We start from the raw sequence: 27,428 nt of genomic DNA on the forward strand, positions 1-27,428 counted from the left end.
CAACCCTTATCACCCCGCCAGGTTCTCGCGGGACCCGGCTGAGGGGCGGGGGCGCCGCTGCTCTCGCGAGAGGGGGCCGGGTCTCGCGAGAAGTTGCCGAGGTTGCCCCCCTTGGACGCGGAGCCGTTTCGCTTTGGGAAGTGAGCGGGGGGCGGCGGCGGCGGGACGGGACCGGACCGGGGGCAGCGGCGGGACGGGCCCGCGCTCCTTCCGGCGGCGCCATCCGCGGGCTCCCGGTGCTGAAGGGGGGTGGAGAGCGATTCGCGGGCCCAGGCCCCGCCTTCCCGGGGCGCCCCCGCCGCGGCGCTGCCCTCTGGGCCTGGGCCCCTTGGATGAGGCGGTGAGGCCGGGCCCTGTCCCCTTCCCCTCCCGGTGCCTGCTTCCCCCCCGCCCCCTTCCCTCGTCCTTCCGCCTCCTCCGGGGCCTCCCGTAGCCGCGGGGCCGCGCTCCCCCATGTAGGAGCGGCGGGGGGGTGTCGGCGGCAGGGAGGGCCGAGGCTGGGGTGAATGGTGCGAGGGGCGGGCGTGTGAGGAAGTTTTGGGGGTTTCGGAGGCTTCTTCCCCCTCCGCTCTCCGGAGCACGGTGGAGGAGGAGGAATGCCAAACCCGGAGAGACATGGGGGCAAGAAGGACGGGGGCGGCGGGGGGTCCTCGCAGCACGCACCCGGCAGCGGGAGCTCCAACAGCAAGGAGAGGCACCGGCCGGCCTCCCGGCACCGGCGGCACAAGTCCAGGCACTCCAGGGAGTCCCCGCTGGTGGCCCAGGAGGCCGCAGCATCCTTGGGCTCGACGATGAAGCCGCTGGTGGAATACGATGACATCAGTTCGGATTCGGATACCTTCTCGGATGATGTGGCCCTCAAGCTGGATAGGAGGGAGAATGAGGAGAGGAAAACGGACAGGAGCGAGAGGGTCCAGAAGCACCGACACCATCAGCACAAGCGCGTCCGGGAGCTGATGAAGAGCAAACAGTCGGAGAAAGAGAGGAAGTTGGAAAAGAGCCTGGATTCCTCCAGTAGGTCTGGGTCCACCAAGGAGAGAATATCGGGATCTTCCAAGAGACTCCTAGAGGCTGAGGAGCATCCCAAGTCATTGTCCTCAAAGAGTAGCAACAAGGAATCCCGGTCAGCCAAAGCGCACAAGGAGAAATCCAGGAAGGATCGGGAGCTCAAGTCCAGCCACAAAGAGCGCAGTAAAAGCCATCGGAAAAGGGATGCTCCCAAAAGTTACAAAACCATTGACAGTCCCAAGCGGAAATCCAGAAGCCCTCACAGGAAATGGTCTGACAGCCCGAAACTGGATGACAGCCCCTCAGGAGCCTCCTACATCCAGGAATACGACCTCAGCCCTCCCCGCTCTCACACATCCAGTAACTACGATTCCTACAGGAAGAGCCCCGGCGGCTCCTCGCGCCGCCAGTCCATCAGCCCGCCCTACAAGGAGCCTGTGGCCTACCAGTCCAACACCCGCTCCCCCAGCCCCTACTGCCGGCGGCAGAGGTCCATCAGCCCCTATAACAGGAGGCGTTCGTCCAGCTACGAGAGAGGCAGCGGGTCCTACAGCGGGAGGTCCCCCAGCCCCTACAGCCGCCGGCGCTCGAGCAGCCCCTTCGGCACCAAGCGCTCCGTGAGCCGGAGCCCCATCGCCAGGTACATGCTCTCAGCGTGGTCGTCCTCACCCCAGGGAAGGGGGGGGAAGCGTGTTGGGGTGGCCGTGGGTACAGGGAGGTTTAATCCCCTTCCTCACCTCTATGGGCCACAGAGTTGCTGGCTGCTTGGCATTGCTTTGGTTGGGGTCGTGGCAATTCCTGTGGAAACGGTGGTTCACACTTGGGGAAACACCTTCCCCAGTGGTGGGAGGCAGCATCCACGTTGGCTCCCAGCAGAGAGGCCCAAGGCTGAATGAGCTCCTGGGATTAAGTTACACCCACCTCTTGAGGTGGCTGTGGTGTGAGGGGAGGAGGGCTGTGCTTGGCTCCTGAGGCTCTTCCCTGTGAGGGGTTCAGCCAGGGAGAAGGGTTTTACCTGGTTCAGGAAGCCTTGAGCCGTTCAGTACAGGTGGGAACTTGATCACACAGTTCAGGAGGCTGCAGTGTGCTCTTTCTGAACGGTCTTTTTTCCTTCACTCCAAGCTGGACACGTGAGCTCCATCTTTCTGGCCTAAACTTCCCTTTCTCAGTGCTGGAGTTTCTTGCTTCCATACTGGAATTGGGCCATTCCCAGGGCCCGTAGGAACCAGCAGTGTTTTGGCTTAACTTATAGAATGGTTTGGGTTGGAAGGGACCTTAAAGATCTTGGCCTAACTATAAGTTTCTCTCCTTTTTCTTTAATCAATGACTTTCCTCCAGAAGGAAGCTGTTATTTGAAGGTAGTTCTGTGTGTTCTGTTTCAGATGTTCATCAATCACCCTGTTACGTGCACAAACACATACTCTAATGATTCTTCTTTCCTAGCTTCAGCTTATGTTGAGTTTCCAGTTGTCACCATGGGTACTGCAGAGCTTTGGTGGTAGTTAAGATGTGACCTGGAATGCAGTGGCTGTAGAAATGCTCCACGCTGTGGTAGCTACATCCTCTGGTCAAAACAGGAGCTGCGAGAGAAGAGGCTGCCTCCAGAGTGTGTGTATGTGTGATCAGCACTTCCCAAAGAACACAGGGCTTTGGGAATCTGGCCTTTGGTACTAGAGCTCCTAACTTCAGGAACACCATCTCCCAGAGTGGGCTTGAAATGGTGCTTTTGTCCTTGCTGTGAGAGCTGTGCTGGTTTTAGCACCCCGGATGCTGTTACGTAAAATCTACTCGTTCTGGTGTGGTTTTACAGAGGGAGCATTCCCTTTGGGCTCTTCCTCCTCTGCCCTGTTTTCTCCTTGTACACCTGAGGTCCCTGATGGTTTTCTTCTCCCTCCCCTCAATCCTTTTTGCCCTGGTGGCACTGCTCTCACAGACTCTTTGCCAATACTTTGGGAAGAGTCAGAATACAGCAGTAGGAAATGGATGTGCAGTTCCTGTTATAATTGTGTGTTACAGCACCTGCTAAATGTCTGTGTTCAGCCTAAGCAGGGAGAAACCATGTGGAAACGAGGGTCATATGCTAAGAGGTGGGGTTTTTGCCCCCCAGGTTACTCCACTTCCCAGCAGAACCTGAAGCTTACTCTTGTAGGTGCTAGATTGCTTCTGACTTGATCTTCATTATGGGAGCAACTTTGTGCTGCTTCCCTGAACTTCCATGCCCTCACAAGAAACTTTTGAAGGGCATCTTTGACTCCCTGGCAAAATGCTAGACCTCAAAGCAAAATAGATTCCAAAGGTTACTGACTGTTTGCTCTGAGCTTGTACTGAATTCTTTGAATCTTGGACTTCATTTGGTAACCTAGTCCTCTTTTCTTTCTGGGCAGATAACTTACTGTGTGATACATGCTTGTAAAGCAGAACAGAAAACATGGATTATGCCTTGAGAAGACGTCTGCCTGAAGGGATTCTAGTAAAGGGAAGAAGGGGGGTTAATGTGTTTTCCGTATGTTAGGCAAACTGTGAGTTGTACTTCAGGTGTTAGCTTCACTTTGCTGAGCTTGCAGCTCAGTGCTGAGGCAGTTGGTGCAAGCTCTTGCTCAGGTGTCTGCTCCAGAAGCCAGAGGTGGGGCTGCCCCTCTGCTGAGGGCTGGGCAGGAGCTCTTCTCAGGGGTGGATCAGCTGAGCTTTCCTCAGCAGCTCCACCAGGAGCAGCTTTGGATGTGCTGCAGGTGAGTGTGGAATGGGGGCAGCTGAGTGGGCCCCCGAGCAGCTGGGGAGTGACTGTGATCTCTTCCGTTGACCCCTGCAGAGGGACAGTTTGGGAGAGGAAAGGTCTTTAACTGGCACACTCAGGCAGTGAACACCTGACTGTGGCTGGAATCCTTCGGAGGAGGTAACACAGGCTTTTCTGGGCCCCTGAGTGGCATCCACTGACTGACAATATAGTAGTTGGGGAGGTTATTTTAGGGGCATTCTGTGTTTTCTTTCATTTCCACGACCAAGCCCCAGTGTTAGGAAACTGAATCCATGTGCTTGTGGTGCTGATGGGAGGAAAATACAGAATGTTTGCATTTCAAATGGCTGTGCAAAACGACTTGCTTTCCATTGAGGAGCAAATGAGGCTGATTGGGTCAGTAGGGAAAAGAACAGATGTGCCTTCCCATTCCCTGTAGCAACTGTTGGCATTGCAGCTAAAACTAGAAGAAGAAATTCCAGAGTCTTTCAGCTTGCTGGAGGTGGGTTGTGCTCTAAGTATAGCAGCTAAGTGTGAGTGTGTGCACATGCTGTAGTAGTGGCCCCTGTTACACAGACCCTTGCCACAGCAAAAGGTCGTTGGGTGTTTGTAAATCAGAAGCATTTGCCTCCTGGTTGAGCTTGTTTCCTGAGCATGGGGCATGCAGTCAGGCTTCCCAAGCACTCATTTCCATGTTCCCCTTGCCTTCTGTGGTGGCTTGGAGCAGGTGAAATGTTTTAATGTCTGTAGATGTTCCTAGGAGCTTGTGTAATGGTTAATGTGGAAGTGAGGAGATGTGGGGCTTTGTTCTGCCAGCTGCTTCAGGGTCTCATAGCCCAGGGCTCTGAGCTGTGGTTGGTTTTAGCATGAAGAGGGTTGGAGGGTTCCAGCAATCCCTCTTCCAAACCCCATTCTAATCTTCTGATTGTATCAATGAAATTAATCTAATAATGCTTCTTCATTTGGATTTCCAGATGAGCCATAAGCTCTGCTTTGGGTTACTGCGCAATGGTCCTGGATCTTGCACTTCTCCTTTCCAGGGCTAGAGATACAACAAGGTGGGGTTTAGGCCCAGAGCGTTTTTAACCACAGGAAGAACTGCAGTGTGACTGCATCTCCCATCCCTGATGATCTTAGCAGGGTAAGAAAGCTATAGAGAGTTGTCTTAACACATGTGAAGGGGCAAAAGTGCTGACTGGCTTCAGGTGAAGCCAAGAGAAGAGCCTTCTAGAGGATGGAAGGAGTACGTTCAAAAAGCCTGGGCATCTTCTGTCTTGCTGTATCTTTCCTGAGAGCTCCAGCAGTGATAAAAGCTGTGGAAGATCATCAGCTGTAGTGCTGGTGGGGCTGTTGTGTTCTCGTATGAGATAAGGTCTGGAGGGATCTGTTACTCGTTGTAACTGCTGGGAAAGCAGGGGAGCTGCTGGCTCTGGGGCTTTCTCAGCTCTGACAAAGGAGCTGGAAAATGGGCTGAAGAAGAAAGAGCTCTTTGTAGATAACTGTAGGTTATCATTGGTCAACTGAAGAAGGGAAAGCCAGAGTGATGCTCATGGAGCAGGAGTATATGGCTTCAGTCCTGGTGGAACGAGGTAGAACTGGGTTTCCGGGGAGGTTTATATCAGATCTGCTGAGTGATCTTGTTGGGAATGTTGCTCTGCAACCAGCTGAGTTGGAGTAACTGTTGGGGAGTAATCATGGGGAGGATGGAAGACGGGAAGAAACCGAGTATTGCAGCATCTTAATCTTAACCTGAAAGAATCGTAATGGGGAACGCTAACCCCAAAAGTATGTGTGGCTGCAGTAAGCTACAGGATCCAGTAGGAATGCTGCCATTAATGTGCAAGGGTCTTTGAGCAAAATCAGAACTGTGTTTTCAGCCCTGGGATGTGGCAGGTGAACTGCTACCCAAGGGGTAAACTGCATCTGACACCATTAACTCTTGAAGCAGGAACCTCAGGGAAAAGAGCTGATCCTGAAGCCCATTCCCATTACAGAAACACATGTAAGGGGAGAGGAAAATAGTTGAGTGACCAGATGACACTTTAGTTTTCCTCCTTCTGGCTGTGTATTTATTTTGTAAGGCTAAAGGTAAGGCCTACCTACGCTTGTGCTCTTTGACCCCTGTTAGCTGGAGGTTTGGGGTTGTACGTACTAGTGAGAGGGCAGTTTGGTGTAGCAAGGGAAGAGGATTCTGTGCAGCCAGGCGCTGCTCTCACATCCTTGCAGGTGCTGGTGGTGTCCACAAAGGAATTTTGCTTTAGTCTCAGTTCTCCAGTTTATTTTCCAGCCATTTGCTGTCTCAGGGTAGTATTAATGTCTACTAGAAATAGTAAATTACATTGAGTACTGTTCCAAGGAAGCCTGTGTTCAAACCTGCTCGCTGTTAGGTGGGGTTTAGAACTCCTGTGGAGCTCTGGTTTGAGGCAAGTCCCCATTTTCACAACTGGATACTCCTGAGGAGTAGCTCATGCAATCAAAATAAGCTTTGAGCAGTTTCTAGTACCCATAGAGTCTGATATCAAAATGTCCTTGTTTTCCTGTTGCCTCACATAGCTTCTAAACCCCTCAGAGCCTATCACATGCACAGCTAAAGTGTGCTGCCTCATAACCTCCAAAATCCTCATTGGAAGCAGTTGTGTCTTGTCAGGAATTGTGATATGGCCACTGGAAGTACCAGTTTCCAGTTCCATTTTGTTCCTGAGCTGGTTTCCACATCAGCTGGTGGTTACTGCTGGGTTCACCCTGTGCTCTGGTGTATACCCTCATGGTGCAAGGTGTTTCCTGCCTCGCTTGTGTCTCACAGATTTCAGTGTGGCTTTATTTCTGCATGCATACACCTGATGTAGAGCCTGCTTATTTTAACAGAGACCCTCTGGATATGCGTCAAGCAGAAGGACAATTCCTGGTGGATTGGATGCTTCTCTTCTCCTGAATCACATTGTGCAAATCTGAGTTCTGATGATCATAAAAGAACCAGGGAGGGGGGGATTGGCTTGAAGTGAGGTGCTTTCTGAGGCAGCATTCCCATGAGAGCAGTCATATTTTATCCCTTGTTTGCTTTAAAATTGTACATAGTAACTGGGCAAACTTCATAAACTCTTTTCTTTAGTGCCTGCATCTGTGATTTCCTTTCGCCTTGAGGCTTGGCCCACCTTCATCCTTCCTTTCTGCCTTGAACAGTGTGATGATGAGGATGGTCCTGCCACTGGAAACCTGAGTGATGACCTGAAACCTGCTCTGCTTTACCCTGTAAACTCCTTTCAGTAGCTTTCCCTCACAGGTATTCTGGTATTCAGCTGATGGGGGCTCTTTCCCGAGCGAGCTGTTGGTGTTGGTGAGTAGCTGAGGGGGTGAGAGCTGCTTCGCTTCATTCATCCTCTCCCTGTTCCCCCCCCACAGGAAGTCTGTGAAGTCCCGAAGCCGAAGCCCTGCCTATTCAAGGCACTCTTCATCTCACAGCAAGAAGCAGAGGTCTGGCTCCCGCAGTCGCCATTCCAGTATCTCCCCCACGAGGCTCCCACTGAACTCCAGCCTCGGGGCAGAGCTCAGCAGGAAGAAGAAGGAGCGAGCGGCGGCGGCAGCGGCTGCAGCCAGGGTGGATGGGAAGGAGGCGAAGGGCTCTCCCGTGTTCCTGGCGAGGAAGGAGAACAGCCTGGCCGAGCTGCGGGAGCCCGCCGCGGAGCCTAAAAAGGCCCTCAAAAGTGTTAAATCTGACAAGTCGTCTTCAGACGCGGAGTCAGCGAATTTACTGCACACCAATGCAGAGACTAAAACCGCTGCAGAGACAGCGAAAGCCAAGGCAGAGGAGAACTCGGAGAGGAAACATCCTGTTCCAGTCAGAGATTCCAAACAGACGGGAGCAAAAGACTCGAAGCCTGTAGCAGTGGTAGAGGACCTCCTGTCTCCAAAAGAGACGGACACAGCAGAGAAGGAGCTTCCACCCCCGCTACCCTCAATAAAATCACCTCCTCCTCCTCTGCCCACAACCACACCACCACCTCCGACCCCGCCGCTGCCGCCTTTGCCTCCGTCACCTGCAGCTCCACCTTTGCCACCATCCCAACTGCCTCCCGTTCAGGTCCCTCCTTCAGCCCCAGCACCTTTGCCATCTTCTTCCCACCCAAGGACGTCTACTTTATGCTCTCAGGTGAACTCTCAGCCCTCTGTCCAAGTCGCTACAAAAACACAAGTGTCTGTGACGGCTGCTATCCCGCACCTGAAAACTTCAACGTTGCCTCCGCTTCCGCTCCCCCCTATTTTAGTTGGGGAAGATGACTTGGATAGGTAAGGTCACCCCACAGCCTCCTGGTTGCATTTAAAAGCAAAACGTTGAGGTAAACCGCTTCTTTGGGGTAGTTGGGCAGCTTATCCTCATCCTGCAGAGTACACTTAAGACTACTGCATGGCCCCAGTCCTCATTTTGGCCTTGTCAGGTTTACATGGAGAGTTTTATGGTCCCATGCAGTAGTTGTGTTTTATCTCGGTGAGAAAAAGAGGTTTGGCTGCTGATTTACTGGTGGTTAGTAAAGGTTTCACATCACTCTTTGTTCATATTATGGCAGTAGCGTAGCACGGGTCTGGCATGATGCAGGCCTTTGTTGCAACCCTTATCTTGAAATTGCTCTCTGAATGCCTCCGAAACCTGTACTCAAATAACAGGGATCAGCTCAACAAGTCCCATACCAGAATACAAACCGGAGTGATGGTGGTTCCAAATGCATTGGTCATGCAGGCTGGGCATGGAACTGCCATTGGTTTAACTGCACTATTGAGTCATTAATACCATCCTTACTGCTTATGAAGTAGGTGTTCATGTAAAAATGGAAGGGTGAGACTGCACCTGCTTCATCTTTCTGTTTCCTATTATGTCTAACCAAAGCACACAGGCTCAATTCTATCCTGTAAGAGCAGCTCCTGCCTTGGCTGCTGCTGCTGCTCTGGGCTTTAATGTGAATTTGGCTGCAAAACCTTCCTGGGGGGTGGCTTTTGGTGAAAGGGAAAGGAGCAGAAGAGCCAAAGTGGATGTGGAGAGGAGGAAAAGCTGCTTCCCCTTTTGTGGCTGTTAATGTGTTGCTGTGCTGTTAACGTCAGCACAGATACATTTTTCTCTGCTTAGCTTGTGTGTCTTTCCAACCATCACTGAAGATGGCCTAAGTATCTTGTTGGTTAGGAAAGCATGGGATTTAATGACAAGTGCTTAACACAATGGCTGTGACTTGGTCTAATTACCCTGTGGGTGAAGTGAACATGGTTATGCTACAGTTCCTCATTCACTGAAGTGATTTTCCTGCTATCCCTGTAAACGAGGGTGATGTTGTCACTTCAGTCAATGTGGAAGTTAAGCTCATGCGTGTCTCTGCCCCTCCAAAGCTATGTAATGTTCAGCAAACACTTGCTTAACTCTATCTGTCATGAGCAGCATCTTTTCCCCCTCAAATGGCAGGGTAAGCAGGATTCTGCTGCTGTGTTCCCTCATTCCAAACCAGGGATTGCTCTGCCAATCCAGGAGTTTAGCCTTTTTATACCACCCAGGTGTGGCTCAGTTTTGTCCAAGTGTGCTTTATCTCTGCCATCACTATGAACTGAGGCATGTGGGTGATCCTGCAGCTGCTTGCTATGCTTAGTAACTGGATTTCCACCGCCTTTCCCAATGAAAGGATGGGAAACCCTGCTTCGTTTTGCTGAGTCTGGTGGCAGTTGCATGTGGCACTGATTGAGCAGCAGCTCGCTCTTATTTAGCTACTTTCATACATAGGAGCACAACTCTTGTGGCTAGACTTTAATTTTCCATGCTGAGACTCCAGCTCTGAGCCTGTGGGAAGCGCAGGATATGGAAACGTGCTTAAATGTGTCCCAAGTACCAGATATGCCTCAGTCAATTGGAGACTCTCCGTCCTTTCCTGGTGCTTGCTATCACCACTGCAATGCTTTTAGACTGCACAGCAATCAAGGTGCACTGTGGGCTGCTTCACCTAGAAGGAGATGTAATGGGAGGAGAGGAAAGGCTGTGTAGACACCAACAGTACAAACTCTGTGTTTGAGGTTGCATTCAGAGCTCTGAAGGATTTGTTGGGCTTTCTCACTTCAAAATAAAGAACCCCAGACTGGTTTAGGTTGAAGGGACCTTAAAGCTCATGCAGTTCCAACCCCCTGCCACGGGTCCCTTCAGCCCAAACCAGTCTGTGGTTCTGTGATCAGATCAGTGCTTCAGGTACATGTGGAAGCCATAAAGAAAGCAAAACCTGATTGGAACAGTCTCCTGTCTCCTGTGTGCAGTCGTAGGCCCCGTTTGGGTCCTGCTTTGCACAACCTCTTCTGAGGTTCAACCAGGATTCTGCCTTGGCTGAGGGTTATTCTGCACACATGTGGTTAATGGAGGGGGAGCTCAGCCCATGCAGCTCTCCCCTTCCAGGTGTTTCTGGGATCTGGTGAGTGCTTTCCCTCATGATGGGCCATTAGTTCTGCAGCCCTGGTGACTTCTTAGCAGTGGGAGAAGGCTGCTCCCCCATCTTTTACAGGAGGTATCCAGGCTCAGTGCCACAATTGTGTCCTTCTGTGTCCTTCTTTCTTAACAAGAGGTTGTTGTGGGGATTAGACAGTGCCTGATAAAAAGACTGGGAAAATGACCTACTTCCATCCGGGGTGCGTGTGGAGTTTTCCATGCTGAGGGGTTAGACCTGACAGTGCTGCCAAAGAGCAAACCTGCTGCTGCCTGCCCTAAAAACAGCCCCTTGGCAGGGTGTTTGGATCTCCTCATCCTTTCCTGCTGGATGCAGGAGAGAGGCGTTAGGTTCTGCCAGTCGAAGCCAAGCTTTGGATGCTGTTGGTAACTTGGTTGCTTAAAGTCCCCTTTGGGTGTCTCAGCAATACTCGCAAGTCAGAGCTACATTTGGGTGCTGGCTAAGAAGTTAAAAGTCACTGATGTAGAGAGATGTCATTCTGGGTTTGTATTTTTAGTGCTCCTTAACAAGTCATGCGTTTAATTTCAGTATGGTAAAGGGACTGAATAGAGGAAGTAAGGGGGCAAAGTGGGGGCTGGGGGTAACCTGAACTTACAGGAAACTCACCATAACCCCTTATTTGTGCAGGTTCTAGCTGCAGAGCTGGGTGGGTGGTTGACGATGGCGCATTCAAACCTAACCCTGGTGTATTATCGTTGTAAACGTGAAGGTTTCTGTTTGGCTGTGCTCATTTTGGCACTGTAACTTGGGCTCATAACCATGTTCTTGACCTGTCCTGCAGCAGGCTGGCTTTGTTTGCTCCCTGGCTCTTAAAGTCTGACTTTTGTGTTGTATTAACTTTCCGGAGTTTAGTCCAAAAGAGATTCTTCCTCCAAAACCTGTGAAGAAAGATAGAGAGCAGAGACCACGACACTTACTCACGGACCTCCCGCTCCCCCCAGAGCTTCCTGGAGGGGATCCATCTCCTCCTGACTCCCCAGAACCAAAGGCAGCCACACCACCTCAGCAACCCTTCAAAAAGAGACCAAAGTAAGAGCCTTTCTCTCTCCTGTGTTGGCTTTTTGGAGCTGTTGGGTTTAATGTCTCTTCATGCAGATCTTGGTCTGGGTTTCCAAAGCTTTAGGTTTCAAGTGTAACCGCAGCGCTCCTTGAAGAGCTGACTGAGCTCTTCCATTTGAAATGGAACCTGGCAGCTGCTTGGCCAGCTCTCGGCAGCCTCCCCACCATTGATAGGTTGGGGAGAACACTTAATGGGCACTTACTTATAGATCTTGAGTCAGCCTTAATTCACTTGTATCCATTCTTTGTCCCCAGACTCGTTTGAGTGCTCTTGATTGAGGGAAGTGAAATGTGGAGAGAGCAAGTTCATATTTCTGTTGTTCTCTTAGGGGGTATGAATGGTTTCCTGAGGGTTGTTTTTCACTTGCACCACTCACAGCTGAAGGCCACTTGCCTCATCCCTGTGAGAATGAGCAGCACTTTGGGAAGAAGAGGAGGTTGTGGAAGTTGTGAGCCAAATGGGGGCCTGGTTCAGGCTCTCTGCTGAAGCTGTGATGGGTTCTGTTGTCTTCCCCTTTGACCCTTCCAGTGGTAGGAATTGCTGGAGTGTTTCAGATCCAATCTCCAGCCACGTTTGCCCTGAAGGTGCCCACATCCTTTAATGTAGGAATGCCTGCAGGGCAAAGAAACCTCCTGATGAGTATCCCTATAGAAAGCTCTTGGTGCTACCAGAAGTTTGCTGTTCCAAACAAGAGGTGTACACCTTTTCTTCAGGCATGGTTGTGTAGCAAGGCATGTGCAGCTTCCCTGACAGCAAAACCCATGTGTTTTGTACCGAGTGCTGGCTACACCTTCTTTGAAATACAGCTCAAATCCAAACTCCCATGGTTTTGGTGCCTTCCCTCTTCCAGAATCTGTTGTCCTCGGTATGGGGAAAGGAGACAGACGGAAAGTGACTGGGGGAAGCGTTGCGTGGACAAGTTTGACATCATTGGGATTATTGGAGAAGGGACATATGGGCAGGTGTACAAAGCCAAGGACAAGGACACAGGTAAGGATGCCAGGTGGCTTCAGGTTGCTTCCACTTGAAGGTCTCATTCCTGTGGGTGTGCTTCAAACCTGTTCCAGCATTAGTGGTGTTGCCTGTTAGTAACCTGTAGAACTAGAAATGGCTCCGGCCTTGGAGTAAGTTCTTAACATCAGGTGCTTGCAAAAGGGGCAAAAGAACAGAAGCTTTGAAATCCTGTTAGTGCCCCTCTACTTTCCCTGCTTGTGAAATCACTGCTATGAGTACAGTTTGTGTGGTCAAGTGATCACAGGAATCATGGAATCCCAGCCTGGTTTATGTTGGAAGGGACCCTAAAGCTCGTTCAGCCACAGGCAGGGACCCCTTCCACTGGAGCAGCTTGCTCCAAGCCCCTGTGTCCAACCTGGCCTTGAACACTGCCAGGGATGGGGCAGCCACAGCTTCTCTGGGCACCCTGTGCCAGTGCCTCAGCACCCTCCCAGGGAAGAGCTTCTGCCTAAGAGCTCATCTCAGTCTCCCCTCTGGCAGGTTCAAGCCATTCCCCTTGGCCTGTCCCTACATCCCTTGTCCCAAGCCCCTCTCCAGCTTTCCTGCAGCCCCTTCAGGCACTGGAGCTGCTCTCAGGTCTCCCCTTCAGGAGCCTTCTCTTCTCCAGGCTGCCCCAGCCCAGCTCTCCCAGCCTGGCTCCAGAGCAGAGCTGCTCCAGCCCTCGCAGCATCCCCATGGCCTCCTCTGGCCGCGCTCCAGCAGCTCCACATCCCTCTTGTGCTGTTACCCCAGAGCTGGGCTCAGGACTGCAGGGGGGCACTCCCTCCGGCAGAGGGGAAGAATCCCCTTCTGGCCACACTATTGTAGCAGAGCTTGTGGAGTGGTTTCCAGGGTTAATTTATGTCCACTTGTGTGACCTTACACTGAAGTAGATGAGGGGAGCACTGATGTCCCTGTCTTGAGTTGTGGCAGCGATTTTACCTTAGTGGATGTTGCTTTCAACTTAGAATCATCGAATAGTTCGGGTTGGAAAGGACCTTAAGATCATCCAGTTCCAACCCCCCTGCCATGGGCAGGGACACCTCACACTAAACCATACCACCCAACTTCCCCTTGGAATCCCACCAAGCTGATGGCAGGGGTGTGTGCGGAGGCTTTGACACTGCCTTGTCCCGGCAGGGGAGCTGGTGGCTCTCAAGAAGGTGCGGCTGGACAATGAGAAGGAAGGTTTCCCCATCACAGCCATCCGGGAGATCAAGATCCTGCGGCAGCTCATCCACCGCAGCGTGGTGAACATGAAGGAGATTGTCACGGACAAACAAGATGCACTGGATTTCAAGAAGGACAAAGGTAGCATTTGCTGCAGGCTGTGGGTTTCGTCAGCCAAAGAGCTGATGCAATCCGTTAGTGTTTGTTGGTGAATAACCAGAAATCCAAACCCTAGTCTGGATGTTCTTTCTTTGGGTTCCTCCTTGATACATAGCTCAGAGTTTGGTAAAGCATAGGTTCCAGTTAAAGTGAGGTGTCACACTGCAGAGCCAACGTAGACACAGGTTTAAAAGGATGCATTGCATTCCTGGAGAGTCCCAAAGAAAGCCTTTACAGGATCACTTTTAACACTGATTAGTGGCAAAAACCTCACTAATGGTGAGATGAGTTTTGTCCTCTGTCACTGTGGAAGAGGGAGATGTTCCAGCATCCCACTAGCTGCTGTTTGGGGCCTTCTCTTCCAAGAGAGAGCAGGGAACACCACAGACATCAGGTCAAGCTGTGAGTGGAAGTAATCTCTTCAACAAACTAGCTTAAAAGAAACAAATCCAGAACAGCCAGGGAAATGTGCCCAGGATTTCAAAGGAATTGGTGTTTGGGGCTGCTTGGTTGTGTTGGGCCTTTCCTCTGTTAAGGAACAAAAAGAAGTCTTTTAGGGTGTCTGGGAAGCCCTAAGTATCACATGGGTGTGTTATAGAAAATGGCAGCAAAACACTGGCAAGGCTTTTTCAACAGTTAAATCCACTTCCCCTCCTTGTCTTAAATGATTTCTCTATTACACCAGGTGCCTTTTACCTTGTGTTTGAGTACATGGACCATGACCTAATGGGGCTGCTAGAATCTGGCTTGGTACATTTCTCAGAGGACCATATCAAGTCTTTCATGAAACAGTTAATGGAGGGGCTGGATTATTGCCACAAGAAGAATTTCCTTCATCGAGATATCAAGTGCTCCAACATCTTATTGAACAACAGGTAACCTGGGAATAGAAACACTTCAACCCAAGCTCTTCCCTGCCCTCTCCCTGTGTTCCCCTTGAGTATGGTTGGGAGCAGGAGGTGTTGATCCTCTGGGGAATCCAACCCTGTGTGTTTCCACATGGTGTGGTGGGTGGTTATGATTAAGCAGTGGCTTTCCTGGGTGCTGCCCCTGTAAGGGTGAACAGCCCCACCAACCTTCACCTGAACTTGCTGCTGGTGGCACTCTCCCCACTGTTTTGCAGCTCTTTACAGTTAATTTTCATGTTGAATTGAAATAAATGGGGCTCTAAACTTGGTCTCCATGGTATTTTGGCAAAAATCCTGTTTATTGGAAGCACTTGTATGCAGGGAAACCACTGAGAGTTGAGGTAGGAAGGAGCAGCTCTCTGTGAATGCTCTCTCCTCTCTAGATAGTGTTTGGCACTAACACAGCTCATCACAGAATACATCACAATTACTCATTTGCTGTTAATTCTCAAGTCTTTATCTGGATACCCATAAGAAAACTTTGAGCCTGTGAGAATAATGGTGCACATAATCACATCCACATGTCTGGATATCCATCTAAAAAAGGTCCCTGGGACATTGGCCTATTGGGAAGGGTTTATGGCAGAGATGAGACTGAATTATTGCCTTTTCTTTTTGTTCCTTTGAAGCATTAAATAGGATCTGGAAAATTAACACTGCTATATTCAAAAGTAATTACTGCTCCCATTGCTTTGTTGGACCTTTCTACTACGTGGGGGATTTCCTTCCCATTTCCTGTTGCAGTGTGTGAGCTCAAACCAGTGTCTGTCTTTTGTCTTTCAGTGGGCAAATCAAGCTTGCAGATTTTGGACTCGCCCGACTCTACAGCTCAGAGGAGAGGTGAGGCATGGGAGGAAGGGGGAAAGGCCTTCCGTAGGTGGGATGAGCTCCTTTCTTCTTAATACCTACACAGTCACTTCACTTGGAAGTCCTGGCACTGCCTGAGGAGTGATTTCCAGTGTTAAGTGGTATAACGTAGCTCCAGCTGTTGGAAAAATATACTCCTGGCTGCTATTAATAGCTTTCCACTAGAGAAACCACCTGATAAGGAGCAGAAACATCTTCTCTGCTTGCCCTGGCCCATGTTTGGCTTTGAGATCAGTTGCTGTTCAGCCATGGCAGCCTCCTGCTGCCTTTTACAGGTCAGGATTTTCAGCCTTGGGTGCCTGCAGCTTGCTACCTGCAGATAGGCAGACCTGAAATCCCTGATAGCTCACCAGCTCGATGTAACTCAGGCAGATGCTGTGGAAGGCTGGCACTTGAAAGCCCACCGCTTCTACTTGCGTGCCAAACTCTGCCGTTTGGAAGTCAAAATTAGAGTCTATAAGGATTTTTGTGGCTCTTGGCCTCAGTCTGTGTTTGTGTCTTGCATTCCAGCCGTCCATACACCAACAAAGTCATTACGTTATGGTATCGACCTCCGGAGTTGCTGCTAGGTGAGGAGCGTTACACACCTGCCATAGATGTGTGGAGCTGTGGGTAAGTGCCTGCCTTGTGTCTTTTGTCCTGTTTGGGCTATGACTGTTAGCACGTGGAAGCTGGTCTTTGCTTTGAGCTGATCTCTGAAGCTCTGTTCCAGCAGGGCAGTGTGGTGGGATAATACAGGGATACTTGGAATCATAGAATAGTTTGGGTTGGAAAGGACCTGAAGATCATCCAGTTCCAACCCCCTGCCATGGGCAGGGACACCTCACGCTAAACCATGGCACCCAAGGCTTTGTGCAACCTGGCCTTGAACCCTGCCAGGGATGGACTTCTAAACTTGTGTGCTTTGAGGAGATAGGTGTATGTCACCTGACTAAAACTACACCACTTAGTAAAAACTCCTGCTTGGTGTTGACATGTAAGAGCATGAAAAGTGTCTATTCTTGCTATTTAAATAACCGAAACAGCCACCCTTTGGTCATGATGCACCACTAAGGAGGAGTGACAGGCTTACCCTGCTGGTTGTAGCTTCAGTGTATGGCTGTAATGGCCCTCTCCAACCTGGCCTTGAACACTGCCAGGAATGGGGCAGCCACATCTTCTCTGGGCACCCTGTGCCAGCGCCTCAGCACCCTCACAGGGAAGAATTTGGCACTGATTGTCACTGCTGTCAGAAGGCTTTAGAATAGATATTAAGGACTGAGCCAGAATTGTCCCCTCCCTCCTTTTCTTTCTCTTTCAGCTGTACAAATGGTGTGTGTACAAACCTTGTGTGCACAAGGCTGTGTCCTGTGCTTGGCAATGACAAACAGTAAGCTTCAGGCAGCTGAGGATGATTTGGGCAGGCAGATACCCCCCTCTCCAGTAAAGCTGCAAAGAGAAATGGGCTGGATCTGAAGGCAAATGAGCTGTCTGGCTGGTTTCCTTGTCACATTATTGCCACGTCTTCCTTTCCCTGCAAAGAGTTAAAAGCATGAAGCCAGTGTTAACCAGCCTGGTAGTGAATGTTATTTCCCAGCTGCGTGGAATCAGTGACTCTGTACACATAGGTTAGTTTGTCAGTCCTCAACTACAAGCCCTGATGCAAATAATTCTCTTTGGGCAAACCTGCTCCTGAACAGAAATGCTGCAGTATTCAAACGACCATCCCAAGGGTTTGCTGTCGTGACCTCTTGCTTTTCCTCTTTCCAGCTGTATCCTCGGGGAACTGTTTACAAAGAAGCCTATTTTTCAAGCCAATCTGGAACTGGCTCAGCTTGAATTAATCAGGTAAAGCATTGCACATGCATGCCTATGAGAAGAGGTACTGCAGAAACTGCTCATGCACACAGGCTCTGTGTTAGAAGAGCCCTCTTTCTCTAACCTGCCTGCAAAATAGGAGCAGCAAATGATGGTGACTGCAGATGTGAATAGGTGGGCATTTAGGGGTGTGTGGCTGCTAATGTAAGCGCTGTCTGGAAACTTTGCTGTTGGTAGTTGAGTGTGCGATGAACCTAAATTACATCTTGCCCTGAAAATGTGTTGTGTTGGATGGCTTATAAACCAAAAGTAATCATTTTTCCTCTTCTGATACCTCTTTATTTAACCTCTGAGGGTTATCTCACCATAACTGATAAACCAGAACTAGGTTATTGGTACCATAAGTTGCTAAGGAAGAGAAACAACTGTTCCAGCTGAAGCCAGAGCAGTTGGGGTTGGGGACTCTTCTCCTCCTGGCTGCCTTCCACTCACTGCCCATACTCTGCTCTTGTGGTTGTCAGCCGGCTCTGTGGGAGCCCCTGTCCAGCAGTGTGGCCAGATGTCATCAAGCTGCCCTACTTCAACACTATGAAGCCGAAGAAGCAATACCGGAGGCGCCTGCGTGAGGAGTTCTCCTTGTGAGTCCTGGTAGAGGAGAGGATGAGTAGCTGCATGGGGGTTATGTGCACCTCATCTGCTCTCCTTCAGCTCTAGTCTACCTGGCAGGGTAAAGCAGTGCTTCCCCTCCTTGCTCTCTCCAGGAGGGTTTCCCCCTTCTGGGTAAGGCTGGAATGGGGTCATTGTCCCTCTTCTAAACACCTCATCTGCCATAGGTGCCTTCATGGAGGGCTCGTGACGCTTAGGCAGGGTCTGCACTGGAAAGCACTCTTGTCAGTGTTGTGTTCCACAGTGCTAAGGCTGGCTGACCTCAGAGACGTGCTCCCTGAGGGGAGAGAGTGATGGTGTGATAATCCTGTGGGATTTCTAGCTGAGCTGCTCTTCCTAAACAGCACAAATTCCACTGAAAATACCCCATTTCTGATGCCTGTTCTGGTGATGCCTTCGAGCTGTTGCACCACGTAGTTACCGATTTTTGACTGCAAGGGTTTCTCTTAGGCCTGAGGGGCCTCTCTGAGAGGGCCTGTTCCCAACCAGCCCTGAGCTCAGCTGTATTTCCAACTCTCCCCAGCATTCCTTCATCTGCTCTTGACCTGCTGGACCACATGCTGACACTAGACCCTGGCAAGCGCTGCACAGCAGAACAGGCCCTGCAGAGCGACTTCCTTAAGGATGTTGACCTCAGCAAGATGGCCCCTCCAGAGTAAGTTCCAGTGGGTTCCCTGCTAACAAGCTTTGGGAAAGAGCCCCCTGGCTTGCCCTTGGCAGGGTGGGGGGGAGGTCAGTCAGAGTTAGGATTTCTGGATTCTTTTTGTGTGTTCTGTTGTATGGCTGAGCACGTAGCAGGCAGAAACCCAAGAGCACAGGAAGAGCTATCAGGCTGGGTTTAGAAAGCTCAGTTTGATGCTTGCAAGGTGCTCTAAAACCCTGTTGGTTGGTACAGGAGAATAGCATGTAGCATCCCCCTGTCCTGTGTGCCAGGGGACTGGCCAGGCCTTGTTTGTGCCACTTGTTAATTGACTCAGGGGCTGTTGGGCAGCGTCGCATGCGGCTCTTTCCTCCCACTCCAGTAACCGAGGTATAAAGCTCTGCTCTTACTGGGTGCAGGTAGCTTTTGAGCTTCCCTTTAGAGTTACTAAAGGCAACTAATTCCTTAAAGCTACCAGATTCAGCTTGGCAAGCTTGGGTGCATTGTGGCTAACCCAGTCCAGCCGGGAGGGAGATCTGGGTGCAAGTGGAATGATTCCCATCCGATTCTGCTGCCTTGCCCCATCTTGGAATATCCATGCTTCTCCTGCAGCACTAATGACTTCCTGTGTGCTCTGAGGGTTACACTGGTGTGTGTGTGTGTGTGTGTGTGTGTCCTAACTGCAGAGTGTTGTTCTCTTCCAGCCTCCCGCACTGGCAGGACTGCCACGAGCTGTGGAGCAAGAAGCGGCGGCGGCAGCGGCAGAGCGGGATCGCGGTGGAGGAGCCGCCGCTGTCTAAAGTTTCTCGGAAAGAAACTACCTCTGTTCCAAGCACAGACCCTGTCAAAAACAACAGCAGTCCTGTGCCCCCCCAGCCCGCCCAGCTCAAAGCAGAGCCTGGTGCTGCAGATGCAGTAGGTCAGTGCCCAGCCTGGTCTGTAAAAGGCTCCTGATACCGTTACCTCCCTGCTCTCTCTGGCCTGGGTGTGGAGGCTTGTGTCTGGTTTGAAGCCAGGCTCGTTCTTTCACTTCTGTTTCTACAGAAAGGAGAATTCCAGGTTTTTTCCCATCCTGATTTCCTCAGGAATCTCTTACGGATGAGCTGACTGTGAATTTGTCCTAGGAGTTCTATTGGTTCTGAAACATGCTTCCACAAAGATGAACAGAAGGACTTACTGAGTCACTGAAGTGAAGTAACAGATCATAGGCTGCAAGGTGCAGCCATGTACAGGGTGTGCAAATGAGCTGAACTCTATAAAGCTGAGGCAGGGGATCTCTCAGGCTAGTGGCTGGTGGGTGCAAGTATTGCACTCTGCTTGGTGCAGGCAGGATCCCTTGGTCATAGAGACTTGCAGGACCAGGTTTCTAAGGTGTGACCAACCTTCCTGTGTCTCAAAAGTAGTTGGAGGGGGGGTATCATGATTCCTGGGAATGCAGAGCTATGCAAAGCTACCCAGACCATGCTGATTCTTCTATAGAAGCCTTATAAAAACCCAGATATGGCTAAAGCTTTCTTTGTCTCAAATGTTGTGCTGACAAGTAATGGGGAAGACAGTTCTTGCTCCAGGGAATGCACAATCCATGTGTTCAATGAAACATGGCAGATGGACAAAAGGTGGTGGTTGGATTAAAAAACAGCTGAGGAAAGTAAGTGTCGTGTTCTTAGTTGCCTACGAGCAAGAGGAGCTTCATTTTAAGCTTCTAAACCCAAACCTTTGCAGCTTTCTGCCCCAAAAGCTTGCCTTACAAAGGCAGTGTCAGTGTGAAGGGGCAGCGTTGGCACTTGTCACTCGGGAGGCTCTGCTCCAGCATGGTGCCGAGGGAGGTGATGCCACTCGAGGGCTGTGTTTCAGACTAACCTGGATACTTGCAGGTCAGGACAGTCTCCTATGATCCCAGGCCAGTTTTCAGCAAGGAATTGCCTTCTGCTTGACCTAATTTCTTTTGCTGCGTCCGGGGAACACACCCTTTCTCCATCCCAAAGAGCAGCTCGGCTTCATCCCGGGAAACCTGCTTCCCAGTGCATAGGGAGTGCTGTTCATCCATGGAATGCTGCAGGAGGGGCTGAGCTGCTCTCAGACGTGCTGCTCTGATTGCCACCGAGGTGGGCTGGGGGTTTCCATGTTCATCACACATCCTCGGCCTCGCTGCTGTAACTGGTGCTGGCCTTGGTCACCGGTCTGCTCCCTGGGATGCTCAGACAGGGAGGTCTGGCTCATCTGAGCTCGTTTTAAGCAGCAGCCACATGTGCAGCTACGCTGCTGGCTCTGAGTGTGGCTGTGAGGAAGCTTCCCAGAGCACCCAGCCGAACCTCGGGTGAGTGCAGTGTGTGCACAGTACCACGGGGTGCTGCTGCAGTGCTGTCAGAGCTGATGGCAGGCTGGAGGGGGCAAGCTGAGCAAACCATCCTGGAATCCTCCTCCCGGAGCCTCCGTGCTTTCTTTCCCCCAGCACGGGCTCACAGAGGAGGGGTGTGCAGTGTCAGGAGTACAGGCTGATGTGCTGTAGCTCTGTGTAACCTTCCCGTGATGCTGCTTGTGTTTCCAGCAGGCCTTGGAGAGATCACCCAGCAGCTGAATCAGAGCGAGCTGGCTGTTTTACTGAACTTGCTGCAGAGCCAGACTGATCTGAGCGTCCCACAGATGGCCCAGCTGTTGAACGTTCACTCAAACCCAGAGATGCAGCAGCAGCTGGAAGCTCTCAACCAGTCCATCAATGCTCTGACAGAAGCCACCACACAACAGCACGAGTCTCAGGCAGCAGCAGCAGAGGAAGCCATAGAGGAGCCGCCGGCGGAGACGCAGCTACCAGAGGAGCAGGTGACTCCAGAAGCAGCCAGTGCTCAGGGAGACATGCAGAACGTGCTGGCTGTTCTGCTGAGTCAGCTCATGAAGAGCCAGGAGCCTGTTCTGACCCTGGAGGAGAGCAACGGGGAGAAGAGCAGTGAGCAACGGGGGCCGAGGAAAACCCCAACAGTGCAGCCAGAGGAGAGTACAGGTAAATAACGTGCCCGTTGCTCGTGCATCTGGGGTGCCACACTCTTGTTTGAGCAGTTCAAGTGTTCCACGTGAGGGCCTCTAGTTTATCTGCAGCCAGGAGGAGCTGAGAGGTGGTGACAGAGGGAGCAGAGGCTGTGGGTGGGAAGAGGAGAGGTGCTGGGTGCCAGAATGGGGGCAAGATTTTAAGACTGAGGCAGGCACTGACCTACTCCCTGCAGTAAGTGCTCAGGAGGTTTTAACAACTGCAGCAAGCCAGAACATGGCAATACTTCCTTCTCTGCTTCACATCCCCAAAGCATATCAAATCCAGTAGTGCTCCATCAGTGGAGATGAAGGGTTTTGAGGTCTGCCCAGAAATGAAAGGGAGACTCAAGAGGTCCAGTTCTTCCTCCAGCACCCCTAACAATCAGTTTACACATTCAGGTGGGGTTTTCACCCAGGATGTGGAATCCCTGCAGGTTTTCCCATCTTGCTGCTTATCCCAACTCCTTCTTTCACAGTTCCCTTCCTGCCCTCCAAAAAACAAAGAGAAGGAAATAAAGATAAATGTGCAGAGATGCTTTTGAAGAGCACAAGAGCTGGAATAGTGGCGAGTGCTGGAAGGGAGGGGGACAGTGACAGTTGGGTTCAACAAGGACTGGTGCGTCCAGCTTGGAGTAGACTTGGGTTGAGTCCTGACATCCAAAGCTGAGCTCCCCTGGCTCTTGTAGAGCAGGTAGGAGAGGCTGTTCAGCCTGGAGAAGAGAAGGCTCTGTGGAGACCTCAGAGCAGCCTTCCAGTATCTGAAGGGGGCCTATAGGGATGCTGGGGAGGGACTCTTCATTAGGGACTGGAGTGACAGGACAAGGGGTAACGGGTTAAAACTGAAACAGGGGAAGTTTAGATTGGATATAAGGAGGAAATCCTTTCCTGTGAGGGTGCTGAGGCACTGGAATGGGTTGCCCAGGGAGGTTGTGAATGCTCCATCCCTGGCAGTGTTCAAGGCCAGGTTGGACAGAGCCTTGGGTGAGATGGTTTAGTGTGAGGTGTCCCTGCCCATGGCAGGGGGGTTGGAACTGGATGATTTTAAGGTCCTTTCCAACCCGAACTATTCGATGAGTCTATGTTGGAAAGAGCTGTTTGTATCGGTGACCGCTTGGATTTCCTTTCCGAAGGTGAGTGTAAATGTCTCCATGTCTCTTGTTTCTGTTGATTTTTTGGCTTCATTAGCAACCTCCCGTGACGACCTCACCAAATTCTAGAAGCACCTCCCGGGTATGTCTCAGACTCTCCAAGGGAGCCTCTTTTGGCCAGATACACAACTCCTCTGCAATGTAGCTGAACGTGCTGTGTTCTCGTGCCTTCGACACACCCGCCCACCACGAGCCAGTTGTGACCGTGCTTGTCTTCCCTGGTTCTTTTCTCTTTCTGCCCTAGTCCTGGAAGATAACTAGGTTCTTGTAGAGCAGCTTCAATTCAATAACCTTGTGTTCTGTTTATAACGATTTTAAAGGAGATGCTGTCCCCCAATCGGCTTGGCTTCCCAAATGACCTGAAGATTGTTTTCTGGATTACAATACAATCTAGTTTTAAAGCGGACTGATGGGTGGAGGGGTGGTCCTGGAAGACTACTGGTTTTCACAATAAAGTTTGACCTTTTTAATAACCAGTTTTGCAAATGATTTGAGGATCTGATTCAACCAAAGCTGTTCGTGGCCTCTTGTCTCATCGCCAGTAATAACTGTCATCACGGGGTAGCTGAGCCTGGTCGCTGGACGGGAGGTCGAGGCACTTCAGTTGTGTTGCTCTGCAGGAGTCAGGATGGGTTGCTGGGTGCAGGTCGTGTCCCATGTTGTCCCCTTGCTGCTTGCACTTAGCAAGGGGAGAGCCAGAGCTGTCTTTGGTCTTAGCCACCACCTAACCAGGCTGCTTTGTTGTTCTGCTGCCTCCAAAGCAGTAACACAAAGCAGTGAGAAGGTGGTGACGGGGTGTGAAGGGTGCTCTTGTTCTTGCTAGGAGAGAACAAGTCCTCTTGATAACAGAGATCTTGATGACTTCAGGTCTGGGTTGGGGATGGGGACAAAAGGGTTTTCTCGTGCTCCAGGGCAGTTTGTGTGATGCACTCAAGGATTTGTGGATTGAGATTGCTTTGGACTCTGTGCTGGGAATTGTCAAAACCCAGGAGAAGGGCTGGTGTGCTTTGGGAAGTAAAGTGGACCCAAGAGGTTGTACCCACTCCTTCAGTGTGGCCTTGGGGTTGGCTTTTGGGTTTGTGGCTTTCCTAAACCAGTCCCTCAGTATGAAGGCACCAGTGAGCCTGGGACCAGTAAGGCCACAGCATCCCTCTGCAGCGACCCCATGTGCTGTCGCGCAGCTCCCTCCACCTCCCGCTTGGCATCATCCTTTTGATCCAAGAGCAGGAATCCCTTCCCCACTGCCCCTGGGTTAGGGGAGCTGTTGCCCACTGTTCGGATGCACGGAGAAAACTCACGGATGCTTTGTGTGCGTTGGGCCCCCCCCGAATGCCAGAGCTCCATCTCTCCCAGCGCATCCCGACTCCATAGGCTGGTTTGGTGGTGGGGGGGGGGGTGGTCTTATGTTGATAAATCTATTGCTGTCTGCTTGGTGATGTTATAAGACGGTGTTTAAAAGCAGTAACCCTTCCACAGCGTGTCCTCCTCGCGTTGTCCCACCAGAGAAGAGACCCCCCGAGCCCCCCGGACCGCCGCCGCCGCCACCACCTCTCTCCGAAGACGACCTCTCCAATGCAGCCCAGGAGCTGAACCCGGCCGTGACCGCTGCTCTCCTGCAGCTCTTTTCCCAGCAAGAGACGGAGTCGCTCGGCCCCCCGCCGCAGGAGCATCCCGCTTCCAGAGCCGCCGACTACGGCAGATCCCGCCCCAGCAGGACTTACAGCACCGAGAGCTCCGAGGGTGGCTTTGGAGCCGAGGAGCTGAATTCAAGCCAGACGCTACTGGAACCTTCTAGCCAACCTCTGGGGAAAAGCAGGACCTTCTTGGGCTCCGTGAGCCACCTCGGGGAGACGAGCAGCTACCAGGGCACGGGCTCTGTCCAGTTTCCAGGGGACCAGGACCTCCGCTTCACCCGCGGCCCCGTCGCCGTGCACACGGTTGGCCAATCCTTCCCCAAATCCGAGGGGAGCAATAACACACTGGGCCATCCCGAGGCCAAAATCCATAACTACAGCGAGCTGGGGCCCCCGGGGACGGCCACGTCCAGCGGGGCAGGCACAGGTCACAGCTGGGGTGCCCCAATCCAAGCCACCTCTTCCTATGGGAAGCCGTTCCGTGGGGCTGGCAGAGTGCCTCCGCGGGGAGGACGAGGCCGGGGAGTTCCCTATTGAGCTGCCCTCGTCCTCCTCTCTTTCACCTCCACCTTTTTTAGCACCACGACTTCAGTTTCTGGCCCAGAGCGAGGTCTCTTCTGCATTTCAGCTGCTGCAACGCTCCCCGTTGTTAGTCCTTGCTGGGCTGCCACCGGGCACCCCGGGACTCGCTGGAGGGTCCCCACTTTGGGTGCCTTTGTGCTTGCTTAGTGACAGAACTGAACCCCCAAGGCGGGGGTGAGCTTCCTGCCCTCATGTGGGGAGGGGGGGGGGGATCCATTGCAAATAGGAGGAATGAAACAAAACCCGAGCACAGGGAAATAGGAAATCACTCAATCTCTCACTAGTGCTTCCCTAGGGGGGGAGCGCAGGGTTCAGGTATAGGGCTATGGGGAGGTGGGTTCCCAAAGTGAGGATTTTGGTTTTTCTTCCCAATTCCCTTTAAAAACAAAAGAGGAAAACAATAAAAAAAAAAGGGGGAATCTATTGCTGGGAATTGGGTATCCCAGCTCTGGAGAGCTGGGATGGGGCACTGCCTTGACCTCCATTGCTCCTATTGCTGTGAGCTCCAGGTCCAGGGTCCATCTCACTTGACTGCAGCCTTAATCCATGGGCTTTGGGGGTTTGTACCTTTCCTACTGCAGCTTCCTAGTGGGAATTGTCCTGGGTTTTTTTGTTCCTTCCTTTTCCTTTTTTTCCCCAGAGCCGAAGCGAGCCCCTCGCACCCCAATTCCTCTTTCTCATTTGAAACTTCCAAACCCCCTCGCCAGGCAAAGAAACCCAACCCCAACTCCTGGGGGGGGATTATCACCACAGCAGAGCAGCTTTTGGAGCAGCAGCTCAGCCCTTGGAGGCTTTTCCAGGCATCCCTGTATCATTTCTAGAAGCATATATATATATATATATATATATATATATTTTTGTTGTGTTCAAGGAAGTCTCGACGATGGAATTCCTCCTCCCGCAGAGCCCTGCGCTGTTGTCCCTCTCAATGACACTTAAAAGAGATGAATAAAACCAAGGTACATGTGGATGAGCTGCTTTCTTGTCCCTGATTAGGCCTTTCCTATGGAAAAACCTCCTTGGAGAGCCAACAGGCATCCGAGGTGGGAAAACCTCGGGGGTGTTGGTGGTGGGTCTTGGGGGGGGGGGTTTGAGTTCATGGCTGTGTATGGAGGGAAAGGGCAGATGAAATGCACCTGGATGGGTGCTGTTTGAACTGGGGGGAAGCCTGCCCTGTGCAGGGGAGGAAGGAGAACAGAGGAAACAGCCCTGTTGTACGTGGTGGTGCAGCTCCTGCGTGCGCAGGGATGAGGAGCTCCGTAGCCTTGAGCCAGCCCCGAGGTTGCAGCATTCCAGGGTCAAGGAGTTGGGGTTTGGTTTCGTTTGGGTTTCCTTTGAGGTCCAAGTTCCTTCCCCGTGCGCACCTGCCTGTGCCCCCCACTTGTGGGTGCAGTGTAGGGAGGGGGGAGCTCGTTCCCACTGCTGCTCTCAGGGGTAGAAGTGGCCCCATAGACGAGCTCCTGCCTCCCTCCCTCGCTCTGGGGGGGCATCCGGGGCTGGAGGTGCCTTTGAGAGCCCCCTGAGATTGGAGCCAAGCAGGGGCCTCCCCCATCTCCAGTGGCTGAACTGGTCCCAGTAGGACTCTTAGAGTGGGGGGGCCGCTCTCCCCTACTGCCTTTTCCCCTTTCTCTTTTGGGTTTTCCCCTTTTAAAGGGTCTCTGTACAAAGCAGACAAAAGGATTGATGGGTTGGGGGGGGTTTAAAAGGCTCTAGAATGTGGTGCAGGGCCCACACAAGCCCTGAGGTGCCCCTTGCCTTCCTCTCCCCCTCCACACACACCAGGGTTCAAAGCCTCCTCGAGCCCGAAGGCGCCTTTGCTGGGTTTAAGCTTTGTCTCTGTACAGATAATTTGTAATATATGGGCTTTTCTTTAGGGGTTTGGGGGGGTTTGGGGTTTGGATTTTTTTTTTTCTTTTCAGTTTCTAAGAATGGAAAAGTGGAGATTGGAAAATTAAAGATTTCCTCTTGCTGTCTTTGCCTCCTGTCGCTGCGACACCGCCTGCACCCAGCACCCTTGGCCCTCCCTGCTGCTGTAGTTTGGTGCCCGGGGGGGGCTTGGGGGGGTCCTGGGGCTGCTTTGGGTATGGTGGGGGCAGGAAGGAGGAGACCCGGAGCTGTGGGGTTGGGAAGGGAAGCAGCGAGGTTGGGGGTGTCTCCACGTCTGTGCCCATCCTTGGGCACGGGAGAGGAGCTGGGGAGAGGTTGTGCTCCAGCCCTGAGTTGGGAGGGAGCTGTGCCACAGACTGTGTGTCATCCATCCCTCCCTCTATCCATCCATCCTTCCATCCCTCTATCCGTCTCTCCATTTATCTATGCCTCTATCCATCCCTTCATCCATCCTCCATCCCTCCCTCTATCTCTCCATCCATCTATCCATCTCTCCATCTATCTATGCCTCTATCCATCCCTCTATCTCTCCATCTATTCCTCTATCCATCCTTCTATCCATCTCTCTATGCATCTCTCCATCTATCTATGCCTCTATCCATCCCTTCATCCATCCTCCATCCCTCCCTCTATCTCTCCATCTATTCCTCTATCCATCTTTCTATCCATCTCTCCATCTATCTATGCCTC

General features: G+C 51.8%; 2 protein-coding genes across 7 annotated transcripts in view; both read left to right on the forward strand.

Annotated features, from left to right (window-relative positions):
- PPP1R1B (protein phosphatase 1 regulatory inhibitor subunit 1B) overlaps positions 1-27,428 on the forward strand; it is a 155,452-nt gene that overhangs the window by 89,628 nt on the left and 38,396 nt on the right. The window lies entirely within an intron of this gene.
- Positions 180-25,430, forward strand: CDK12 (cyclin dependent kinase 12). 5 transcript variants are annotated; one of them, XM_062629814.1, is made up of 14 exons: positions 180-1,648; positions 7,142-8,026; positions 11,056-11,232; positions 12,114-12,253; positions 13,397-13,567; positions 14,271-14,460; positions 15,277-15,333; positions 15,871-15,972; positions 17,110-17,187; positions 17,679-17,795; positions 18,347-18,478; positions 19,168-19,382; positions 21,012-21,461; positions 24,139-25,430. In XM_062629814.1, exons 1-14 carry the CDS (start codon positions 597-599, stop codon positions 24,804-24,806), a joined length of 4,434 nt encoding a protein of 1,477 aa, XP_062485798.1. In that variant the 5' UTR covers positions 180-596; the 3' UTR covers positions 24,807-25,430. The 5 variants fall into 5 exon arrangements, with proteins under 5 accessions (XP_062485798.1, XP_062485797.1, XP_062485799.1 ...); XM_062629813.1 differs by having other exon boundaries at positions 21,015-21,461; positions 24,112-25,430; XM_062629815.1 differs by having other exon boundaries at positions 21,015-21,461.

Source organism: Pezoporus occidentalis, unplaced genomic scaffold, assembly GCF_034315485.1.
Source record: "Pezoporus occidentalis ecotype Australia unplaced genomic scaffold, CSIRO_AGI_Poc_V1 ctg341, whole genome shotgun sequence".
NCBI classification, from domain to species: Eukaryota; Metazoa; Chordata; class Aves; order Psittaciformes; family Psittacidae; genus Pezoporus; species Pezoporus occidentalis.